The sequence below is a fragment of the Haplochromis burtoni genome, unplaced genomic scaffold, assembly GCF_018398535.1.
Source record: "Haplochromis burtoni strain Fernald_Lab_line unplaced genomic scaffold, NCSU_Asbu1 Contig_171, whole genome shotgun sequence".
Taxonomy (NCBI): Eukaryota; Metazoa; Chordata; class Actinopteri; order Cichliformes; family Cichlidae; genus Haplochromis; species Haplochromis burtoni.
In genome coordinates, this window is record NW_024582532.1 from 361,682 (window position 1) to 383,020 (window position 21,339).

General features: G+C 39.6%; 2 protein-coding genes across 6 annotated transcripts; both read left to right on the top strand.

Moving 5' to 3' along the window:
* Nucleotides 1–12,771, top strand: LOC102288621 (lysine-specific histone demethylase 1B). 3 transcript variants are annotated; one of them, XM_005940940.3, is made up of 21 exons: nucleotides 1–166; nucleotides 442–584; nucleotides 1,736–1,857; nucleotides 1,941–2,030; nucleotides 3,209–3,320; nucleotides 3,417–3,530; nucleotides 3,615–3,653; nucleotides 3,751–3,943; nucleotides 4,070–4,254; nucleotides 4,556–4,726; nucleotides 4,852–4,926; nucleotides 5,864–5,998; nucleotides 6,516–6,687; nucleotides 7,355–7,482; nucleotides 7,833–7,964; nucleotides 8,073–8,147; nucleotides 8,257–8,373; nucleotides 8,473–8,598; nucleotides 9,018–9,140; nucleotides 9,769–9,921; nucleotides 11,594–12,771. In XM_005940940.3, exons 1-21 carry the CDS (start codon nucleotides 151–153, stop codon nucleotides 11,675–11,677), a joined length of 2,505 nt encoding a protein of 834 aa, XP_005941002.1. In that variant the 5' UTR covers nucleotides 1–150; the 3' UTR covers nucleotides 11,678–12,771. The 3 variants fall into 3 exon arrangements, 1 of the variants encoding a protein (XP_005941002.1); XR_006054961.1 differs by lacking the exons at nucleotides 9,769–9,921; nucleotides 11,594–12,771 and adding an exon at nucleotides 8,677–8,825 and having other exon boundaries at nucleotides 9,018–9,131; XR_006054960.1 differs by lacking the exons at nucleotides 9,769–9,921; nucleotides 11,594–12,771 and having other exon boundaries at nucleotides 8,473–8,825; nucleotides 9,018–9,131.
* Nucleotides 12,772–13,358: 587 nt separating this feature from the next.
* LOC102313609 (nucleolar protein dao-5) lies at nucleotides 13,359–21,307 on the top strand. 3 transcript variants are annotated; one of them, XM_005940937.3, is made up of 10 exons: nucleotides 13,359–13,720; nucleotides 17,820–17,957; nucleotides 18,061–18,186; nucleotides 18,276–18,386; nucleotides 18,475–18,618; nucleotides 18,707–18,787; nucleotides 18,890–19,009; nucleotides 19,080–19,220; nucleotides 20,625–20,756; nucleotides 20,835–21,307. In XM_005940937.3, the coding sequence occupies exons 1-10, from the start codon at nucleotides 13,669–13,671 to the stop codon at nucleotides 20,906–20,908; spliced, it is 1,119 nt and encodes a 372-aa protein (XP_005940999.1). In that variant the 5' UTR covers nucleotides 13,359–13,668; the 3' UTR covers nucleotides 20,909–21,307. The 3 variants fall into 3 exon arrangements, with proteins under 3 accessions (XP_005940999.1, XP_005940997.1, XP_005940998.1); XM_005940935.3 differs by lacking the exon at nucleotides 13,359–13,720 and adding an exon at nucleotides 13,737–14,370; XM_005940936.2 differs by lacking the exon at nucleotides 13,359–13,720 and adding an exon at nucleotides 13,738–14,370 and having other exon boundaries at nucleotides 19,083–19,220.
* Nucleotides 21,308–21,339: the final 32 nt, after the last annotated feature.

Below are 21,339 nucleotides of genomic sequence, written 5' to 3' on the forward strand. Positions count from 1 at the left end.
AAAACCGGAAGTGGTATTCTGGTAAACGACAGCGCATTGATTTTCGTCCCCACAACAATAAAATAGAGACAAAACAACGATTAAAAGCGAAAAGGCGTCTCAGAATTTCACTTGGACGTCGAGGGCTTGAAAGAAACCCCGCGGGCAGCCATGCTGTCGGACGCAGGTCAGTGCTAAAGAGGCGCCGCTGCTGCTTGCTAGGTGCTAAAGTGACAGCTGACGTTGTTGGGCAGATTTAAAGAGCTGGCTAATGTGCGCGTCTTTGCTATGTTTACATACCAATTGGCCTCGTGTTTCGGTCGCTTTTTTCAGCTATTTATAACCTGAGTGAATTCTATGTTTTTTGCACACGTGTTCTATGTCATAAATATTTTGTCGACGTTAATAGAGGCCCGAGCTGCACTACACAGTCACTATTATATTGTTGTCATTGGTGTTAAGACTATCCCGGTAATGCTTCTGGTGCACGGAGAGCCAAGAAGAGGAGCTCCGGGGAGTCACCAGGGGACGGACAGACACTGCGCTCCTCAGGAAGGCAGGTCAACGTCCGGGTGAAGCGCACCAACAACCCTCCACCTGGTCAGGTAAGGTACACAATGAGTTAATATAATGACTATATCTCGGTTAAGTTTCAGTTCGCATTCATGCAAAGTAGGGTCACACAAAGGTTTCAGTTTGGTTTTTAATGTTTCCAGGTGTGCAGTTTTAGGTAAATGTTGCTTTTATTATTATACTAGAAGGTTACTTTTCAGGGGGCAGTGTTTAACCAATTCATCAACAAAGCACTTTTTAAAGCCAGTTGACTGGCAGTGATGTAGACGTAGAAGTCTTAGTCAACATACCACCAACACACCTCATGAAGTTATGAGGATTTGCCCCTTGACCTCTGTTGAGGTTGTTGGGCCACCACTCTCTGGGTCTCTGTCGGGTTCATGCCTACCTGTTCACAGATCTTATCCACCCATAATCTTAATCTGTCTGTTTTGTCTCTGCATTCACTTAACTGCTCCTTGCAGTATGATTTTCACAAGGCCTGAAAAACCAGAGACACTCTCTATACCATCTCAAGTTGCAAAGCAATTATGCAGACCTTTTATACCTGTCACAGGTTTTGGGCATGAGATCTTCCTGTAGCATCTCAATTTATGCTACGATTCTTCTTACGGTTTTGCCGTAAGAAGACACTACTGATACTCAAAAGACAACAGCAGGTAGACTTTGGATCGGAGAGATGTTTTTGTCTCTAGATTCCCGTAACGCTTGCTATGACAGCTGTGTTATCCTTGCCAAAACCTTAGGTTTTGAGCTTTCATTTGATACAGTATGACAGGACCAAGGTACTTGGAATCCTTCATTATTTCTAGTCTTCTCCTGCTAACTTTAACCAAATCCCATAATTTACAGGGAGATTCCTAAGCCCCCTATATAATATGTGCACCACATTGTTCAAATTCAATTTATGCCCATAGTCAGAATATGTATTTCTATATATATTATGTGTTCCTGAAGTCTGTCTCAAAGAAATTACTTTAAAAACCAAGGCTAGTTAGAACTGTCCAGTCAAAGCAACAAGATCCTAGGGTTGAAGCTAGGCTACGGCTTTTCCATGTAGTGTTTGTATGTTGGCCTGCATGTGGTTGTCTTGGAGTGTATGTTACGTTAAATTGTGATTGTGAATTGGACATAGGAATGAATGTGAGTCTCATGATATTTCATTTTTCTCTTTGGATTACAGAGCAAAAGAAAAGCCACAGACACAGAGGAAGAAGATGACCAGTCTGAGAAGAAGTACAGAAAATGTGAGAAGGCCGGGTGTTCTGCCATGTACCCCGTTTGTTTTGCAAGCGCATCTGAAAGGTAACATCAGATGTCAGGTAAATCGGATAGTTACTTATATCACTTTTTATAGTTCTCAAACAGCACTTCTTGTCTCTTTTCAGATGTGCTAAAAATGGGTACACGTCGCGGTGGTATCATCTGTCATGTGGGGAGCATTTTTGCAATGAGTGTTTTGATCACTACTACAGAAGGTGAGACAAATGCAGGCTAAAGATATCAACAGTGTTTCTGTAGCACTGCTTAAAACACCTCTAAGTTGTTTACAGTGATTTCTGCTACATTAAGTTGAGAAGATGGATATTTTATGGTTTCCATCATCTCAGAAATTTAGTGGCACGCTTCCCTCTCTCGTTTGCAGCAATCTATTTAATAATACATGTTAACATACCAGGAAGGCACAAAATTACAGTTACATACAGACAACATTTATAACAGCAAACTGCTCCCTGCAAAAAGAAGCATATTTAAAAGGTGTAAAAGAAAAGAAACTGCAGAACCCTCACCAAACAACTGTTCTGACTGACACGTGGTTTAAAAAGCTCAGAATTTCACATCAATCCACTGACAGTCAGATTAATGCATCATGTAAAGTGTTACAGATGTTGTACTGATTGGCTGCAGTGCTGAGTGAAAAAAATAAACATCTTAATGTACTAGTGGATCTACATTCCTATTCTCTCTAATTAATGCAAGCAAAGAGAAGAAACCGATATGGATACAAGCAATGGAAATGAGTGTCTTCTGAAGAGTATCTGGGCTCTCCCTTAGAGACAGGGTGAGCAGTTTAATCAGGAGCAAGTCAAGACTAGAGCAGGAACCCCTCCACATTGAAAGGAGCCATATGATGTGGTTCAGCATCTGATTGGCACATCTAGGATCTGTTTCACGCTTATCAGACTGGGAGGAGATACCAGGAAAAATTTAGGACATGCTGGAAAAAGTATGCCCTATGGCTGGTTTGGGAATTCCTTTGTGTCCCCTCAGAAGAACTAGAAGAGGTGGCCTAGTTGAGGGAAATCTAGACGTCAATGAAACTGCTGCTGAAAGGATAATTGGATGGATTGATATTATTCTATCTTTTTTTCCCTTCAATGTTCTTTCTAGAAGGGAGGAAACCAGTGTATAACATTTAATCTGAGTTTTTTCTTTCTTTCCCCATATCAGTGCTGTTTGATTTTTGCCACTTGCTTTAAGTCATTAAATTATAAGCATGTATCGCTGTATACACGCAAACCTGAAACAGCCGTGGGTTCAGTGACATTACTTTTGAAATAATCTTGTCACATGTTCCTCAGACCTATTTACATTGTTTCTGCACTACCAAACTGTGAAGCTGTGAGTTACTTGTTTTTTTGCTCCTTCACTTCAGTCACAAAGACGGCTTTGAGACCTTTGCTTCGTGGAAGAAAGTGTGGACTAGTAATGGGAAAAGTGAGCCCAGTCTTAAAGCTTTCATGGCAGATCAGCAGCTGCCATACTGGGTATGTATAAGAAGCTTTTCTGGTTCTAGATACATGTATTAACTGTTCACACATGTAGCTACGTGTCATAAATACTCTCATGTTCGTTTCCTTCAGGCTCAATGCACCAAACCCGACTGCAGGAAGTGGCGCCAGCTGACCAAGGAGATCCAGCTCACTGCCTCCTTAGCAGCAGCATACCGCTGTGGAATGAAGTTCAACAACATTAAGGTAAAGAGGGAAAGATATAATCATCGATCCCCATCAAGACAAAAATCTATTTTTCTGATAAAAATCTTGCTCATTTGCCTACAGAGCGAGGAACCCGACCAGTGCTCCCAACCAGAGGACTTGGTAAGCTAGTTGTGTTTGCTAGAATCTGTTTGAGGACAGTGTGTAAACTTTACAAGTTACTGCATTTGTTTAATGCTGAGCTGTTTTATTCCTGAAGAGAGTGGCAGAGGTGACGGACAGTTGGTGGCATTCAATGCTCATTTTGCCGCCACTGTTTAAAGACAGCCCAGCCAGCCCTTTCCTCACTGCGTACTACCCCGACTGTGTGGGGATGAGTCCATCAGGTTCTTCTAGCAACATGTCTCTGGGCGAGCTGAGGGCGGATCACTGCAGAGCTGCTCAGCCTCAAAGTAAGTCTGAGTTCAGAAGAAATGCCATATTTAAGCACCTACTATTCACTATGCTATTTTTTTTTTTACACATAATTACTGTTTTGTGTCCCCATTGGAGATCCTGATCATTATTATGTCCCTCAGTTCCAGGCTTGTGTCCATACTTCCAGCCCTTCTACCAGCCAAATGAGTGCGGAAAGGCTCTGTGTGTGCGGCCTGATATGATGGAGCTAGATGAGCTTTATGAGTTTCCAGAGTTTTCCCGCGATCCCACCATGTATCTGGCTCTGCGTAACCTTATCCTGGCCTCCTGGCACAAGAACTGTAAGGTACAACAAAGCCAAAAGTGACCACTGGGGTCATTTAAAATCTCAAATAAGGGTGAAAAAGATCACTCAGAATCACCAATGTTTTTTTTAATTAAATTTTATTTTAGTGTAGAAAAATATTTTAAATTCAGAGGTGTCATGGGATTTGTCTTTGTACAAATAATAAAACTCAACCAGTTTAATATGTTTAAACTAGGCAATATATAATGCGCATGCGCGTTTTATTTGTTTGTTGTGCATGCGCACAACAAACAAATAAAACAATTAGATTTTCTTCCTGTTTTCCTTCCTGTTTTTGAAGGAGGTGCTGACTTCAGAGAAATGTGCCCAGCACATCATTGTTCGTGGGTTGGTGCGTGTGCGCTGCGTGCAGGAGTTGGACCGAGTGCTCCATTTCATGACCAGGAAGGGTCTCATCAACACCGGTGTGCTGGCAGCAAAACAGCCTCTGCTCCCAGAAACATACTGCTCTGTGAGCGTCCTCATCTACACAAGATTATTACACATCTGTACTGTCATGTGAAGTTTTTATTGTTTTTGCTAGTACTTATTTTCTTATGTCTTTTAGCACCTTGTACATTTTATGATTTTATGCAGAAAAATGTTATCATCATTGGTGCCGGGGCTTCAGGACTGGCTGCTGCACGCCAGCTGCAAAACTTTGGCACTCAGGTAAAGATCCTCATCTCGCCTGGAGTCGCGTTCCATCTCCCCTGATTGTGATCAAATAGTTAATTTTGCATAGGAAGTTTCCTGTTTGTATGAGGACCATGAAAACATTTCATTTCTCTGCTGTCTGCCAAGAAGGTTGTGTTTTTGGTAGTATTTCTGTGCACATCATTCACTCTGTAAACATGATAGCACTAAAAGTTTTTAATGAATTCTTTATAAGGGCGTAGAGTGGAGTTATGTTAGCAATCCATTAAAATTCAACCTACTTTCACCAAAGCCTTGTAACTTACAAATGATGTTTTTTGTAAGCGTGGTGCGTATTGTCAACATAGAAAGTACCATATAAAGATTTAAAATATCATGTCACATCTGACCTTTGACCTCTCCTTCAATGTCAGTCAATAGATCTGAACGTCAAAGTGATAAACAAGTTATATAGAGTTATATAAAACTATGTTTACTACCATTGTTTGTATTCACAACGTATGGGGAATGAGATATGGGGTGTTTTACTGTTTACAAATGCTCAGTTCTTACTAACTGAGGGTATTATGCACACTTGGCGTAGTGTGCCAAGAAAATGTCCTCTGCTCAGAGAAATCCTGCTCACTGCATATTTTCTTTTTTGGGCCCGGTGGTTGTGTGGGGAAAATCCCAGTAGACTGAAAAACACAGACTAGCCCATCAGACACCAACAGCCATGCCACGTTCAAAGTTCCTTAAATCACCTTTCTTATCCATTCTGATCCTTGGTTTAAACTTCAGCAGGTCGTCTTGATCATGTCTACATGCTTAATTGCATTGGGTTTTACCATGTGATTGGCTGAGTAGATATTTGCATCAATAAGCAGTTGAACAGGTGTACCTAATGAATTGTTCTGTGAGCGTATTTCACCCTGATGAGTTTTACATACTCTTCGTTTGTTTGGGCTTACAGGTGGTGGTGCTCGAGGCGAGAGACAGAATAGGTGGTCGGGTGTGGGATGATGCCTCTCTGGGTGTCACTGTGGGTCGAGGAGCTCAAATCGTTAATGGTTGTGTAAACAACCCCATTGCCCTGATGTGTGAACAGGTAAGAATGAATGTGCTGAACTTCACCTATTTCTGATAAATCTTAAGTCAGAGCTTTGCAAAAGTTTCAGTTTTAATGCCAAAATATTTTTAAACCCCTATTCCTTTTTGTAATGAATACAGAAATGCAGCTTCAGTGTTGCATTATTGAAAGGACAGGTTACAGGACACTTTGGGACTCTCCAAGTTCATACTCTTAGAAGTTAATATTTTGAGACTGTGCCACCTGTGTTCAGTCTTCTTTACCTGCCATGGTGAACCTAGGGTTGAGATATGCTGATCATAGTTTTGTTTGTTTTGTTGTATATATTTAAGTTTACCTGGACATCCTTTTTAAGGCTTGTCCATGCTCACAGTACATAGACATGCATTGTTTTTATTTAGCCCCGCTGTGCTCTCTAGTTTTGGAACCACTGTTCCACTGTCTGTAATTTTATTTATTTTTTTAAATGCATATTAAATTTGATAAATAAAAAAACACTACTATTAGGTACCCTTTTGTGACTTCTCTTCTGTAGTTGGGCATCAAGATGCACAAGCTCGGAGAGCGATGTGACCTCTTTCAGGAGGGAGGGCAGGTCACTGACCCTGCCATCGACAAGCGCATGGACTTCCACTTTAATGCCATCCTGGATGTGGTGTCAGAATGGAGGAAGGACAAGTCGCAGAACCAGGACACAGCACTGGGAGGTGCTGTCATCATGTGTTTCACTGAAGCTCCTTTTGCTTAATTCTTTTTGATGAGAATTCCCAATGAGAGAAGAAAAGTCTCACAAAGCTACTCTTGCCTCATCACGTTTGGGTCATAATCTTAGAAAATATTTCTTAGTGTTTGCACTTATCAGCCAATAATTACGCTGCAGTCAGGACTTTGAACTCTGTGTATAAAATACTGATGTCATGGCTGTTTTATTAAGAAGTAGTTCTAAAATCATAGACTGTTTATAAAAGATGGCCATAACCACTATGACACTTGTGAGTGAGGTCCAGCTGCTCACCCTAAAACACACCCTGCTTTTTTTGTCAGTTTGATTTTAATAGGAACCATAATTTATTAAATGAATATTGTGTTAAATAAGCCTAGAAACTAGCAAATAAGATCAGAAAATCATCAGAGAAGTGTTTGCTAAGATCACAGATCAACTGACTTGTAGGATCATATTTCCTAAGACTTCTTCTGTGCAAGTCCTTTTTTAAACTAAACGAGTCGCCCCCTGCTGGCCAATACAATGCATGGTTAACTTTCACATTGGCTTCATGTTTCAGATTATCTTTCATATTCTGGAGGAGTGCTCCTCAGCAAAGCTCCTGTACAGAAACAGGAAATATTTGTGTCTGTGGCATTTTCTCGTTACAGAAAAAGTCCAAGAAGTTAAGAAGAACTTTCTCCAGGAGTCTGGGATGCAATTCAGTGAGCTGGAGGAGAAGGTGCTTCAGTTTCACCTCAGCAACCTGGAGTTTGCCTGTGGAAGCACATTAGACCAGGTCTGGAAACTAAACTTAAAAAGAGCTTTTCAGATTTATTTTGTTGTAATTTTTTATGAGTTTAACAGAAAGGTCAGGCTGGGGGTTTATTATGATGAAAACTGTAACTTCCCGCATCGGAAATTATTTACGCTCTGAGATGACTAATACGAATTAGTCTGTTTGAGGTGTGAGGTTTGTTTTTTATTTTTAGTGGAAAGTCTTTCAGTGTTTCTGATCCCTTAAGAAAGACATTTTAAGGTGAATGTAGTCAAACATATTGTGTTTTTTATTTGTGAGGATTTATGTAAATTGTATTAGATTATAGCACTGGGACTGAAAGTGAATTTTTTTTCTGGCTGTTTCTGTAGGTATCGGCAAGATCCTGGGACCACAATGAATTTTTTGCCCAATTCTCAGGAGACCACACTTTAGTTACCAAGGGCTACTCTGTTTTACTCTACAAACTGGCCGAGGGCCTCGACATCCACACAAAGTGTCCGGTCTGTATTCCAGTTTTTTAAACTATATAGTTTACCTTGAATCCACCTGTATTACATTCTTGAAGTCTTATGCTTATTAGATAAAAGTTTACTTTTTAAAAATTGTAGGTTCAGGCCATTGATTACTCAGGTGACGTTGTCAAAGTTACCTCCTCTGATGGGTCGCAGTGGACAGCACAGAAGGTAAAAACATCTTTGCTGTGATACTGTACAGTTTCTGTTATCTAAATACAGAATCTTATGATCTCAGTTAATCTTTTAGTTACTCTAACAGCCTAATGTCATCTTTCAGGTCCTTGTTACAGTTCCTTTGACTTTGCTTCAGAGGAACCTGATTCAATTCAACCCTCCACTTCCTGAAAGGAAATTGAAGGCGATCCACAGTCTGGGGGCGGGTATCATAGAAAAGGTCATTAAAGTTCAACTAACCTGTGCTGCAGTAGAATAAAAAGGATGATGAAGTTGCTTCCCGGTAGTTGCTCATATTTACTCTTTGTTCTGTGTGCAGATCTCGCTTCAGTTCCCGTACAGATTCTGGGACAAAAAAATCCAAGGAGCAGACTACTTCGGTCACATCCCACCAGGTCTTGAAAAGAGAGGCATGTTCAGTGTCTTCTATGACCTGGATCCACAGGTGTGTTTTTGTTCTTGTGTTGAGCGGTTTGGAGACAAGGTTAGAGAGGCAAAGCTAAGGTGGTTTGGACATGTGCAGATGAAGGAGAGTGAATGTATTGGACAAAGATGGTGAAGATGGAGATGACAGGCAGGAGGAAAGGATGAAGAGTAAAGAAATGGTTCGTGTATGCAGTGAAGGAGGACATGCAAAGCGTAGGCGCAATAGAAGAGGATGCTAGAAATGGGGTAAGATGGTGGCAGATGATCGACAAATCAGAGAAACAGCCAAACGAATAAGAAGTTTATCCACGTGGCTCAAAGTTAGAGCCGCTGGTGTTAGGCTGCAAAATTGTATTTATATTTAAATTGGCAAATGTTGTAGAAAAAGATGGAGGAGATTAATACAGAATCTAATGGTTTAAATGTGTGTTTGTGTAGAGGAAGCAGGCTGTGCTGATGTCTATTATCAGTGGTGACGCTGTTTCTTCTGTGCGGGACATGGAGGACAAAGAGGTGGTCGATGAGTGCATGAGGGTACTGCGGGAACTTTTCAAAGAGCAGGTAATCCTCCTACTTCTCCTAAAATCTTTCAGGAGTTATACGTAGAAGTTTGAGAATAATAAAGAAATAATAGGAGTATTTAAAAAAACAAAACAAAACAAAACAAAAACCAACAACCAAAAATCATATTTTTGAAATGAGAGAGAACTCCGTCTGAAATTTGTTATATGATATTACCAGAAACCTTCCAAGAAAGTTAATTTGGATTCAATGTGTTATACCTGGGGAAACATCACATTGAAGTAAGATCCTCTGTCAGAGATTAAAATATTTAAGGACTCCAAACATCCATCAATCAATATTCATAGACTCATTGTGTCAGATATTTACACAAAACAACTGAACAACTTACCTTTTGATATTTATTCTTTTTATTTTTTTTAAGATACAGGGATTAAAAAAAAAAAAAGTTCTGTAAATTATATTACTACAAGGGCAGAAAGAACACCTCTACCTACAGCCATTAAAATATATTTTGGACAATGCTGACTTGAAATTTTGTATATCTCCTAATTAGAGGTGTATTATTTTCCCCTGGATTCCTGTTTCTTCATTTTTTTTTAATTGTATTTATTTTTTTAGTTCCCAATGCTCTCATTTAAGTTCAGATTTATATGCATGTATTTAGGAGGTTCCTGAGCCAATGAATTTCTTCATCACTCATTGGAGCAAAGACATCTGGTCCCAGATGTCCTACAGCTTTGTGAAGACAGGGGGCAGCGGAGAGGCCTACGACGTTCTTGCTGAAGACGTGCAGGGAAAGGTGTTTTTTGCTGGCGAGGTAACATTTTTCTAATTTTTACCAAATGAGTCCAGAAACGTCAGGTTTTATGAAGTGCTACTGAGGCATTTATTTCATTTCTATTGTACATAAATGTGTTTTGCATTAACACGATCCTGCTGTGGCTGTATGTATCACACTAACTTTGCATTCTTAATCTTTGTTGTAGAAATTGAGTCGCACAAGGCCTGTAATAGTGAGCCGCCTCATGTTTCAGTTATTTTTACAGGAATCATTTTAAATATTCGTTTTAGAGTCTGACTGAACGTTGACAGAAGTCATCCACCTTGAGGTTGACGGTCTGGAAACTCAGCTCCAAACATCATTAAGCAGCCTTTTGTGTTACTGCTTGTTTCCCTAAATCTCTTCTACAAAGGCAAGAGTGCAAAAGTTACGTGAGCCACAGACATTCTACATTTAATCACACTATCTCTGGCATCTCTTTTTCAATCCAGCAGGTTGAGGGGGCGAAAATTAAATGATATTCGAGTCTTCTGTAGATGATGTCCAACAAAGATTTCTATTCAAAGATAACTTTTCTGATGTTCTAGAGCTGTTTAACACTAAAACAGACCTAAGTGGATAAGGATGAATTTGCTTATGTTTTGTCACTTAGAGAATCTAAATTCATTTGGTCAGTGCTTTGATGTCTTTCCCCTGTAACAGGTCTATCAAATTTTATCAAAGTCTTCCAGTAAGCTGCTCTGCTCAATAAGAATGATTCTGGAGCAGCAGTCAGGCCTCGCATCCTTCTCTCCTGTTGTTTTCCTGCTCTGACAAATTAAAATGTCTCCTGCTGTGGAAATGGTCCCTATACACTTAAGGCCACTGTGTTAGGTACACCTTTTCAAATGCTTATTAATGCAAATATCTAATCGGCAAAACACATGGAAGCAGCTCAGTGCGTTTTGGAAAGTAGAGATGGGCAAGATGATCTGCTGAAGCTCGAGCTGAGGATCAGAATGGGAAAGAAGAAGATTTGAGAGAATTTGACTGTAGCATGGTTGTTGGTGCCAGACAGGATCGTCTGAGTATTTTCATAGCTACTGAGATTTTCCCACACAACCATGTATATGGTTTATGGAGAATGCAATTCTCTGAGCAAAAATGTCATATTGAGGTCAGAGGAAAATGGCCAGACTGCTTTGAGCTGATACTAAGGTAACAGCAACTCAAATAACCACCCAATTGTACTGAAGCTAAGCAGAAGAGCATCTTTGAATGCAAAACATGCCAAACCTTGAAGCAGATGGGCTACAGCAGCAGAAGACCACACAGGAACAGGAAACTGAAGCTACAATTCTCATAGGCTCACCAAAACTAGACAACAAAAAGTTGTAATTGTGTTGTCTGGTCTGATAAGTCTCTATTTCTGCTGTGACACTTGGATGGAAGGGTCAGAATTTGCGATCGATAACATGAAAGCATGGATCCATTCTGCTTTGTATCACAGGTACAAGCTGCTGGTATAAGAAGGTACGGGTGTTTCCTGGACCTCCTGATTATTATTTATATTCTATAGCCTATCTAACCTCTCTGAAGACCAAAAGGAGGTCCAACACAGTATTAAGAAGATGTAGCTAACAAAGTGGCCATGAGTGTATATGGGTATTTTTAAACTAGCTCTCTGTCTGTGAAATGTGCTTTTAATGCATTTTGTCCCTTATATCAGGCAACCAACAGACACTTTCCTCAGACTGTGACGGGAGCCTACCTCAGTGGCGTCAGAGAGGCCAGCAAGATGGCCGCTATGTAACCTGTCACTCCCAGAGCACTCATAAACACCAGCACGGACTCACGGGTTGCACCGAACAACAGACCATTAATAAAGTCGGACTGTGTTGTCTCACTTGCTCCACTTGAAACACTGTTTTGCTGTACTGTTATGTATCTGATCAGCAAAGTGTCGTGAATGATTTTTCAGTAGTGGGGTTAGCCAGGGCCTGGTTTGACATATCTAACAAGTGCTTTTTATTTATATCAAAATCCAACAGGTAACATGTTTGTGACAAGATGCAAAAAAAAGAAAAACAAAATTATGAGGAAGTCTCCATAGCCCCTAAGTAGCTCTGCCTAACTCTGCTGTGCTGGAAAGGAGGATGGTATTTTGTTTTAATGATATTTGTTTTTAGCAATGCATGAAACATTGGAAACTCTGAGTGATCTGATCATAAACTTAACCGAATATAATTTAACCTCCAATCATCAGGTTTTAAGTGATTATAGGATATATATGTAACATGTCTTCTTTGAGAATTACCAATGTTTTCTACAACTGTAGTGATTTGACTCGTTCTATTTGTGAGTCACGTGTTGCTATAAATGGTGAAGTTGAATGGATGAAAGGATATATATATGTAATACAAGTACCTCTACAGTAGCTCTTTATTTAAATCAACAGCAGCAAAATGAAAAAAATCACCTGTGAAAAATTGAATGACCCTTTGAGCTAAGGTTGATCACCTGGTTGTCCCCATATTTTCTCAGGGATGCGTTCAGGACACTTTTCACCCATCAAACTAAACCTAATGAGTCATAGAGTAAAATTATAAGAACTGACAGTTTTAAAGGCAGTTTTTGTGAAGAAAAACCGCAACTAACCAAAGTATTAAAACTCCACACTGCTCTTGTATTTATTCTTGAACAGTTAATTTCCTGAGGGTTGTTGAGCAGCACAGACTCTTCTCACTTTTTTTTTTTTGATTAATATTGACTGATTTGTCATTAGGTTCATAGCATTGTCTAGATCAGCACATTTACAGCATGTGGTCATGTCCTGTTTGTCATTATAGTGCTCTAGTATTTATCTTGTATGTGTGTGTAATAAACTGAGCTACCAACTGCCACAGTAATCACGTTTACTCGTGGATAATTTTTTTTCCTGCTTAAGTCATACTAAGATCAGAATCGTACAGAAACTACACAAATGTTTTGGGTTCCTCCTCATTGCTTTATATTTTGCTTCCAAGGAGACAGACTTTCTTCCAAACTTTTAAAGGTGTTGAGTAGTAGTTCTCCAGGCTTTAAAAAATTTTTCTTTGGGCATTGGCTGCTTGTTTCACTTTTTTCAGTCCCTATATTTGTCCATTTTCAGAGGAATGTTTTGTTTATTGAACCACTAAATAATCTGAACAATTATGAATTATTCTTCATATTAATTTTACATTAATAAAAAATAACTACGTTTATTTTGAGCAAACATCGAGTAGTCTTACTGCTCCTTAAAAGGTTAGTCGACTATGTCCCAAAAAAGTAAGTAATATTAAATAAATAAATAATATTTTATTAATAGTAAAAAATAACAAATGACGGAATGAAGACTGAATTTCTCTCACAGATGTTTTCTTTTTATTTCAAATCCAGAATTCCTTCTGCGCCATGTCTGACTCTGGTTTAGATTAGTTGCTAGGTTTTGTTGCGAGGCAACCGTGGAGCCAGTAGACCAATGACGTTAATAAGCGTCATCAATGCGAGCCCAAGTGCTTTCCCTCCCCAAACTAAAGCGGAAGTAAACAAATCAAACATGAACTGGGACCGTATTACACCCGTTATTGCAAAATCTGCTTGTTAAACTGTAGCTTTAGATTGCGGATCGGTTCTGTTAATATCGGCTCATAAATACATCCTAGAGGCAGCTGAAACAAACCGCCACCTTCAACCCACAGCGAAAATCGAGTAACAGTAAAATCAAGTTGGCGCGTTTTTACTGCGGATGAAGAGCAATATTTGCTTACACTGACCAACATAATGGACTGTAGCACCGCTGACCTGCACGCTAACGTGGCACACGACTCTGCAGGTAGCCGGATGCTGTTCTTAATTTTACCTGAAGAGGCAAACATGTTATTGAACTGCGCAGCTAACTGCTAACTTAGCTTATAACTTCGTGGTAATGCACCCACGCCACTGCTGATAGCTTGATTTAAAAGCGTTAATCATGAAAAAGTTTAACCTGATTTAATTCAGTAATTATTTTTTTAACGGTGTGTATGGTTTGATCAGAGATTTTTGCAAAACATCACTTTTGCAAACAAGACGTACTTCTGGTATTAATGATAAACTGTGATGGATAATGGAAACTTAGCTAAACACTACACTCTTCTCCTTATACTATAGTTATTGCACGTGTAGCTAGACCACATTCATGTGCACGTTTTGCTTTTGACTTTGGAGATTTTAAATTCATATAAGAAAATATGTGCCTTTATAGTAATACATAATTAAATCCCCAATATTTGATCAATGATAAGTCTAGCTAAGATTAGCTCAGTGTGGACCAGATACATCATTGAGTGGCTGTATATTCATAGGTTATTATCAGGAATGTATTCAAAGGGAAAGAAAGGACAGAATACTAGAGATGCTAGGCATCAGAAAAAGATGGCATGGGAAAGCTCAAAGTGAGTTTTGTATGCAACTCGACACTACGGATGGAGAAAATAGGCCGGGGTGAGTAGTAAGGAGTAACTGAGGGCATCTATGAAGAGAATGAAGGGTGGGGAGAGATGAAGACATGACATACCTATGGAAGTATGGAGAAGTCTAGGAGAGAATGTCTTTGGAATCAGAATACTTTATTAATCCCCAAGGAAATTATGTGGGTTACAGTTGCTCCAAGACAGTAACAGACTAAACTATTTAAATAATACACTATGTTACAGAGTTTACAAACTTATGAAGTAGCGCTAATATATACAAATTGCACCCATCACATCACATACACATCACGGATATTACAGAGGTGATTATAAATATCAAGAATATTGACAAAGAATTTTACAGAGGTGGAATATATATGATTCACATTTAACTCTGTGAATTTTGTAATTTGCTATTTTACTGTAGAGCATATGCAAAAAAGGGTGTAACTATTATTGCAGTGTTTACAGTGTATTAGGTGGAGGAGTTGTACAGGGAGATGGCCACGACTGGAATGATTTCCTGTGTTGTTCAGGTTGTTTTTGGTAATCTCAGTCTCTCACTGAACGTGCTCCTGTGACTACTTGGAGAGTAAGAGGATGCCTGAGGGATGGAAAAGACAGACTGGTACTCATTTTCAAGAATAAGGGAAATGTTCAGTGCTGTAGTAACTACAGAGGGATAGAGTTGATGAGTCATTGTTGAAGCTAGGCTGAGAAGAGAAGTTATGAGGTGACGATCTGTGAGGAGCTGTGCGATTTCTTTCTGAAAAATAATACTACAAACGTGATGTTTTGAGAGTGTTGATGGAGAAGAATATAGAAGGTTTGATGGAGGTGCAGGACATGATGATGGTCATGGTGAGTACAGTGAGATAGTAGTGTAATGGGTGGAGGTGTGATTACATTGGGGACTGAGCTGACAATATTAAGATTGTAATGGGGACTAACCAGAATGGATAAGATTAGAAATGAGTACATCAGAGGGGCAGCTCAGGTTGAGCTGTTTGGAGGCAACGCTAGAGAGACAAGGCTGAGATGGTTTGGACATGTGCAGAGGGATATATGTGGATGGATATATTGGAGGAGTTGGTATGACAGAGGAGATTGCTAAGAAAAGGTTGAGATTGAGGTAGATGATCTGCTGTGATGACCCTCAAAAGGGAGCAGCTAGAAGAAGAAAATGATGATGTACTCGGCGTATGATAAGAAAGGGATGTACTGAGCCAATGCATGATAAATGGATATTGCTAAATAAGTTGTCATTTCACAATCATACTGCACCATATGACATACAGTATGATATGGTGCAACTGTGGCACCAATCAAGAAAGTTAAAGATCAACATTGGATTTTTGTATAGAAAGAAACACTTTTTCTCATCCACTGGGTGTAGCATCGTAGCAGTCTGCAGATTTATATTTTATTTTTATTGTGACATTGTTTATATAAATGATTCTGCATCCAATTTGAAGCCTCTTGAGCCTTGGTATTATTGTGCGCTGGGTATTTTGGAACTATCTTTGAACATCCTGTTTTATTTAAACATGTACAGTGGGGCAAAAAAGTATTTAGTCAGCCACCGATTGTGCAAGTTCCCCCACTTAAAATGATGACAGAGGTCAGTAATTTGCACCAGAGGTACACTTCAACTGTGAGAGACAGAATGTGAAAAAAAAATCCATGAATCCACATGGTAGGATTTGTAAAGAATTTATTCGTAAATCAGGGTGGAAAATAAGTATTTGGTCACCTCAAACAAGGAAAATCTCTGGCTCTCACAGACCTGTAACGTCTTCTGTAAGAAGCTTTTCTGTCCCCCACTCGTTACCTGTATGAATGGCACCTGTTTGAACTCATCATCTGTATAAAAGACACCTGTCCACAGCCTCAAACAGTCAGACTCCAAACTCCGCCATGGCCAAGACCAAAGAGCTTTCGAAGGACACCAGGAAAAGTATTGTAGACCTGCACCAGACTGGGAAGAGTGAATCTACAATAGGCAAGCAGCTTGGTGTGAAAAAATCAACTGTGGGAGCAATCATCAGAAAATGGAAGACATACAAGACCACTGATAATCTCCCTCGATCTGGGGCTCCACGCAAGATCTCATCCCGTGGGGTCAAAATGATCATGAGAACGGTGAGCAAAGATCCCAGAACCACACGGGGGGACCTGGTGAATGACCTGCAGAGAGCTGGGACCAAAGTAACAAAGGTCACCATCAGTAACACACTACAACGGCAGGGAATCAAATCCCGCAGTGCCAGACGTGTTCCGCTGCTGAAGCCAGTGCATGTCCAGGCCCGTCTGAAGTTTGCCAGAGAGCACATGGATGATACAGCAGAGGATTGGGAGAATGTCATGTGGTCAGATGAAACCAAAGTAGAACTTTTTGGTATAAACTCAACTCGTCGTGTTTGGAGGAAGAAGAATACTGAGTTGCATCCCAAGAACACCATACCTACTGTGAAGCATGGGGGTGGAAACATCATGCTATGGGGCTGTTTTTCTGCCAAGGGGACAGGACGACTGATCCGTGTTAAGGACAGAATGAATGGGGCCATGTATCGTGAGATTTTGAGCCAAAACCTCCTTCCATCAGTGAGAACTTTGAAGATGAAACGAGGCTGGGTCTTCCAACATGACAATGATCCAAAACACACCGCCCGGGCAACAAAGGAGTGGCTCCGTAAGAAGCATTTGAAAGTCCTGGAGTGGCCTAGCCAGTCTCCAGACCTCAACCCCATAGAAAATCTGTGGCGGGAGTTGAAAGTCCGTGTTGCTCGGCGACAGCCCCAAAACATCACTGCTCTCGAGAAGATCTGCATGGAGGAATGGGCCAAAATACCAGCTACTGTGTGTGCAAACCTGGTAAAGACCTATAGTAAACGTTTGACCTCTGTTATTGCCAACAAAGGTTATGTTACAAAGTATTGAGTTGTATTTTTGTTATTGACCAAATACTTATTTTCCACCCTGATTTACGAATAAATTCTTTACAAATCCTACCATGTGGATTCATGGATTTTTTTTTCACATTCTGTCTCTCACAGTTGAAGTGTACCTCTGGTGCAAATTACTGACCTCTGTCATCATTTTAGGTGGGGGAACTTGCACAATCGGTGGCTGACTAAATACTTTTTTGCCCCACTGTATATTGCGTTCTTCTCTGTCTGTCTAAAGTCTTGTATTTTTTTGTCTTTGTTGAAAAAAAGATCTTGATCTGAGATGACCTGTTCAAATAAAGGAATTAATCGTAATAATAATCAGTGTGTCAAATGAAGGTGAATGCAATAAGAAATCATCATATGAATGCTTTTTTAATTAAATCACAAATATGATTTGATTTTTGAAAAGATTTCATATTAAGTAGCTTATCCTTTTTTCTAAAGTAACATTAACTACATTATTACATTTGCTGTACCAAAAATACTGATATTTACAGTTATTTATCCGACTGTGTGTCTGACTAATCAGATGGGAGCTCCAGCAGTGATGAGGACTTAGTGCCTCTATCAAAGCTGCTGATGAGGCAACAGAGTGATGAGAAGGAGTCATGCGACAATACCCGCAGCTTATCCTCCAACTCCAACAATAAATCAAAAAAGGACAAAGGTGATGATAATACCAGCTGTTTTATCAGTAAAAGTGTTTACACTAAATATTTCTCCGACCAATTATTTGATTAAATTTTGCATGTTTATATCTTCTCTCACAGGTTCAGATGGCTCCTCGGATGATGAGCCGCTAGTAAAGATGAAGACAAGCCTTGCACCACCTAAGAAACAAGAGAAAAAGGAAAACACACCACCCAAATCTAACAGCACAAATAACAAGAACACAGGTGACCCCATGCTTTTTTCATTGTTTGTTCTTCTGACTTGTGTATAGAGTGAATGGCTTCACATTTTTGCTTTCTGTGTTTAAATACAGACGAAGACTCTGACAATGAGCCTCTGATAAAAATTGCCAAAATTTCCTTGAAAGCTGTGAAAAAACCTCCCTCAGTTCCAACCAAAAAAGCTGCTGGTAGAAAGAAGAAAGGTGAGATGACTTTCTCTCCAGTGGACTGGGGTATCGTCAGACATCTGCTATATCAGATGCTTACTTTGGGATTCCTTTTCTCACACAGAGTCACTGGGCAAGGACGACAGCTCCGATGATGAGCCTTTGAGTCAAGTTGCCAAGAAACCTCGGTCACGGCACGAGAGAAGAGCAGCTGCTGAAAAAGCAAACCCGGTTACCAAATCCAAAAGAAATGCTGCAAAGAAAAAGGGTTGGTTTGAAAGTTTGAGCTCAACTAAAATGAAAAAATCCCACAAGACCTTTATTGAGTTCAAATAACTTGTTGCTGTTTCGTTTAGTTAAATATACTGAGACGTCCACTGACAGCTCAGATGATGAGCCACTGGCGGCGATAAAGAGGAAGTCATCGAAACATAGAGGTAGGCAAAGTCTTCAGTAGGCTGATTGATTTTAAGCAGGTTTTAACTATAGGTAGTTTCGTTTTTAGCCTCTTAAATTTTAAAACAGCGCTTCTTTTGCAGACAGCAGCTCAGATGATGATGTGCCCCTTGTGGACCTCGTTGCCAAGAAAAGGAGGCCAGTGAAGAAAAGCCCAAAGAAGAGCACCGTAACACGAGGGCGAGCATCAAACAAGAGAAAAGGTACTCTCACAGCGCTGATGACTTGAACAAAACAAAGAAAAGTTTAAAACATTTTCAATCTTTGTTTTAGCAGAAGTCAGTGATGATAGCTCAGATGAAGAACCGTTGATTAATCTTGTGAAAAAACCTCGTGCTATCAAAAAACCCAAAACAAAGGCTCCCACTCTGAAGAAGAAGAGCACACCTTCTAGGAGTCCAAGAAAGAAGCCAGGTAAAGACTGACCACACCACTCCGAGATGTCACATTTATAACTTAGAAGTTTGAGTCATTACGTTGAAATCTTCAGCTTTTGATTTGATATACTGTACCTTTATTAGTCCCACAAGGGGAAATTTCATAAGGCTGCCGCAATGGTGGCGCCATCTTACCCTCCGACCATACATACATGACACAAAACATCACATGGGGAAAACAGGTCAGAGAGGTATAACAATGGAAAATGCACCACATGAGGAAAGATAAGGAGAAAAAAATAACTCCCCTCAGACTGAGCTCCAACAGGGAGATCAGTTTGAGAACAGAAAAAAACACCTCTGCACATAGCACATGAAAAAACTCTTAATACACCAAAGAAACACATGACAAGCAACAGGGGTGGGTAAAGGGTGAGAGACAGCCGATTTAGACAGTACATCCGGGCCTGCAGCCTGTGCGCTGGTCTCCTTGATCCACCGTCAGCATCGGAAGGGAATAAGCGTCGAAGGCGTTTGGAAAGGGAGGGGGGATGAGTGTGTGCATATCAGTGTATATGTATGTGTGTGCCTGTCCAGAGTTCAGCTGAGACAGTGCATTCAGAGACTCTGCCATGCAAAATTAATTAATTGTTTTTTTAAAATATATTTTTAGCGGTAGAAACAAACTTCCATACTGTAAGTAAGTAAGTAAACTTTATTTATTAAGCGCTTTTCACAGACAGGTAATCACAAAGCGCTGTACACAAATATTAAAATATTAAAATAAACAATAAAATCAATAGACATTATATACAATGTAAAAGATCAAATGTAAATAATGTAAAAAATATATATAAAATATGTAGATCAACAAAAGGCTTTGTTGATCCGTTTGGTGTAGTAACAAACATATGTCTTACAAGCTTCTGAAATATTAAACAATTTGTCACAATTGTTTAATTGGCTTCCTTAATCGGCTGAATATTTGATTTTGAGCTCACATTTTTCACTCTACAGGCATCAGTTTATCAATAAACAAGGAGGACAATTTGTCAACTTTGAATATTAATTTTCTCAAAGCCGTCTCGAGACTGTCTGGAGTCTACTACATAAATTACACAAGTAGACCACACCTAGGAATGTGCTAAAGTCTTAGCCATGGTAACTGACACAAGTGTAAGCATTAGCCATTTGGTGTATTTTAATGTCTTCCCTCTCTGCTGTGCCTCTGATTGGTGGATAATTCTGATGTGTTTTCACAGGAAATGCTTTCTAGTTAACCCGTCAACCTACCAGCGTTTTAGCAGCGAGCACAATCCCATCAGAAATTGAATTAATTATGTTTGTTTTTCACACAACTTCAAATGACACTTGTCTATGAATGCTGCTTCTCTCATGTATTCATGTTGACTTTAAATTAATATTGCTTCTGATTCATCAGGTAACAGTGCAGATGACAAGCCATTGAAGGCAGCTAAGCATCCACAAGTGACCAAAACCCTGACAATCCTACTAGAGAGGTGTGATGCTGGACACGCTGGGGCAGCAGGAAGCCTAAAGAAAGCCAGCAAAGGTACAAACTGCATACCAACTCATTACTAATGCTACAGTAAAATGAAAGTAAATAACACAGTTTTCTTATTCATGAAAGGAGAAAAACATGTTGCTGAAAAACCAGAGGAGGAGGATTCGGCCGGTTCAGAAGAATCTTCAGAAGAAGAATAAGTAAATGAAACAAATTTCTCAAAGCGTTGTGAAACATAACGGTCACAGTTAGTGTTCATGTAAAGTTCTTCACTGTGCTTTATCTCACTATTTGTTAATTTATGCCCATTGCATTTTTACTCCAGATTTTAGGTGTGGGACCAAATTTTGTGGGTTCCTTAAAGATTTTATGCACTGTCTTTGATGCTTTGTTTTTTAATGTTACGTGCCAATTGTTTGCAGTTTTTGATTCCTATGAGTTTAATTTGTTTTTATTGTTTAAAAAAGAAGAAAACAGTGTAGCTCTCATTGCTGTAAGTTACATTTCACCTTTCAGGCATTTTAGCTTCAAGTACACCCTCAGCATGCAGCTATAAAATTCGTTGTGTTGGAATTAAAGTCCTTTCACAAAGAAATTCACATAAGAGTAAGTCACATTTGTTCAGCTTTCA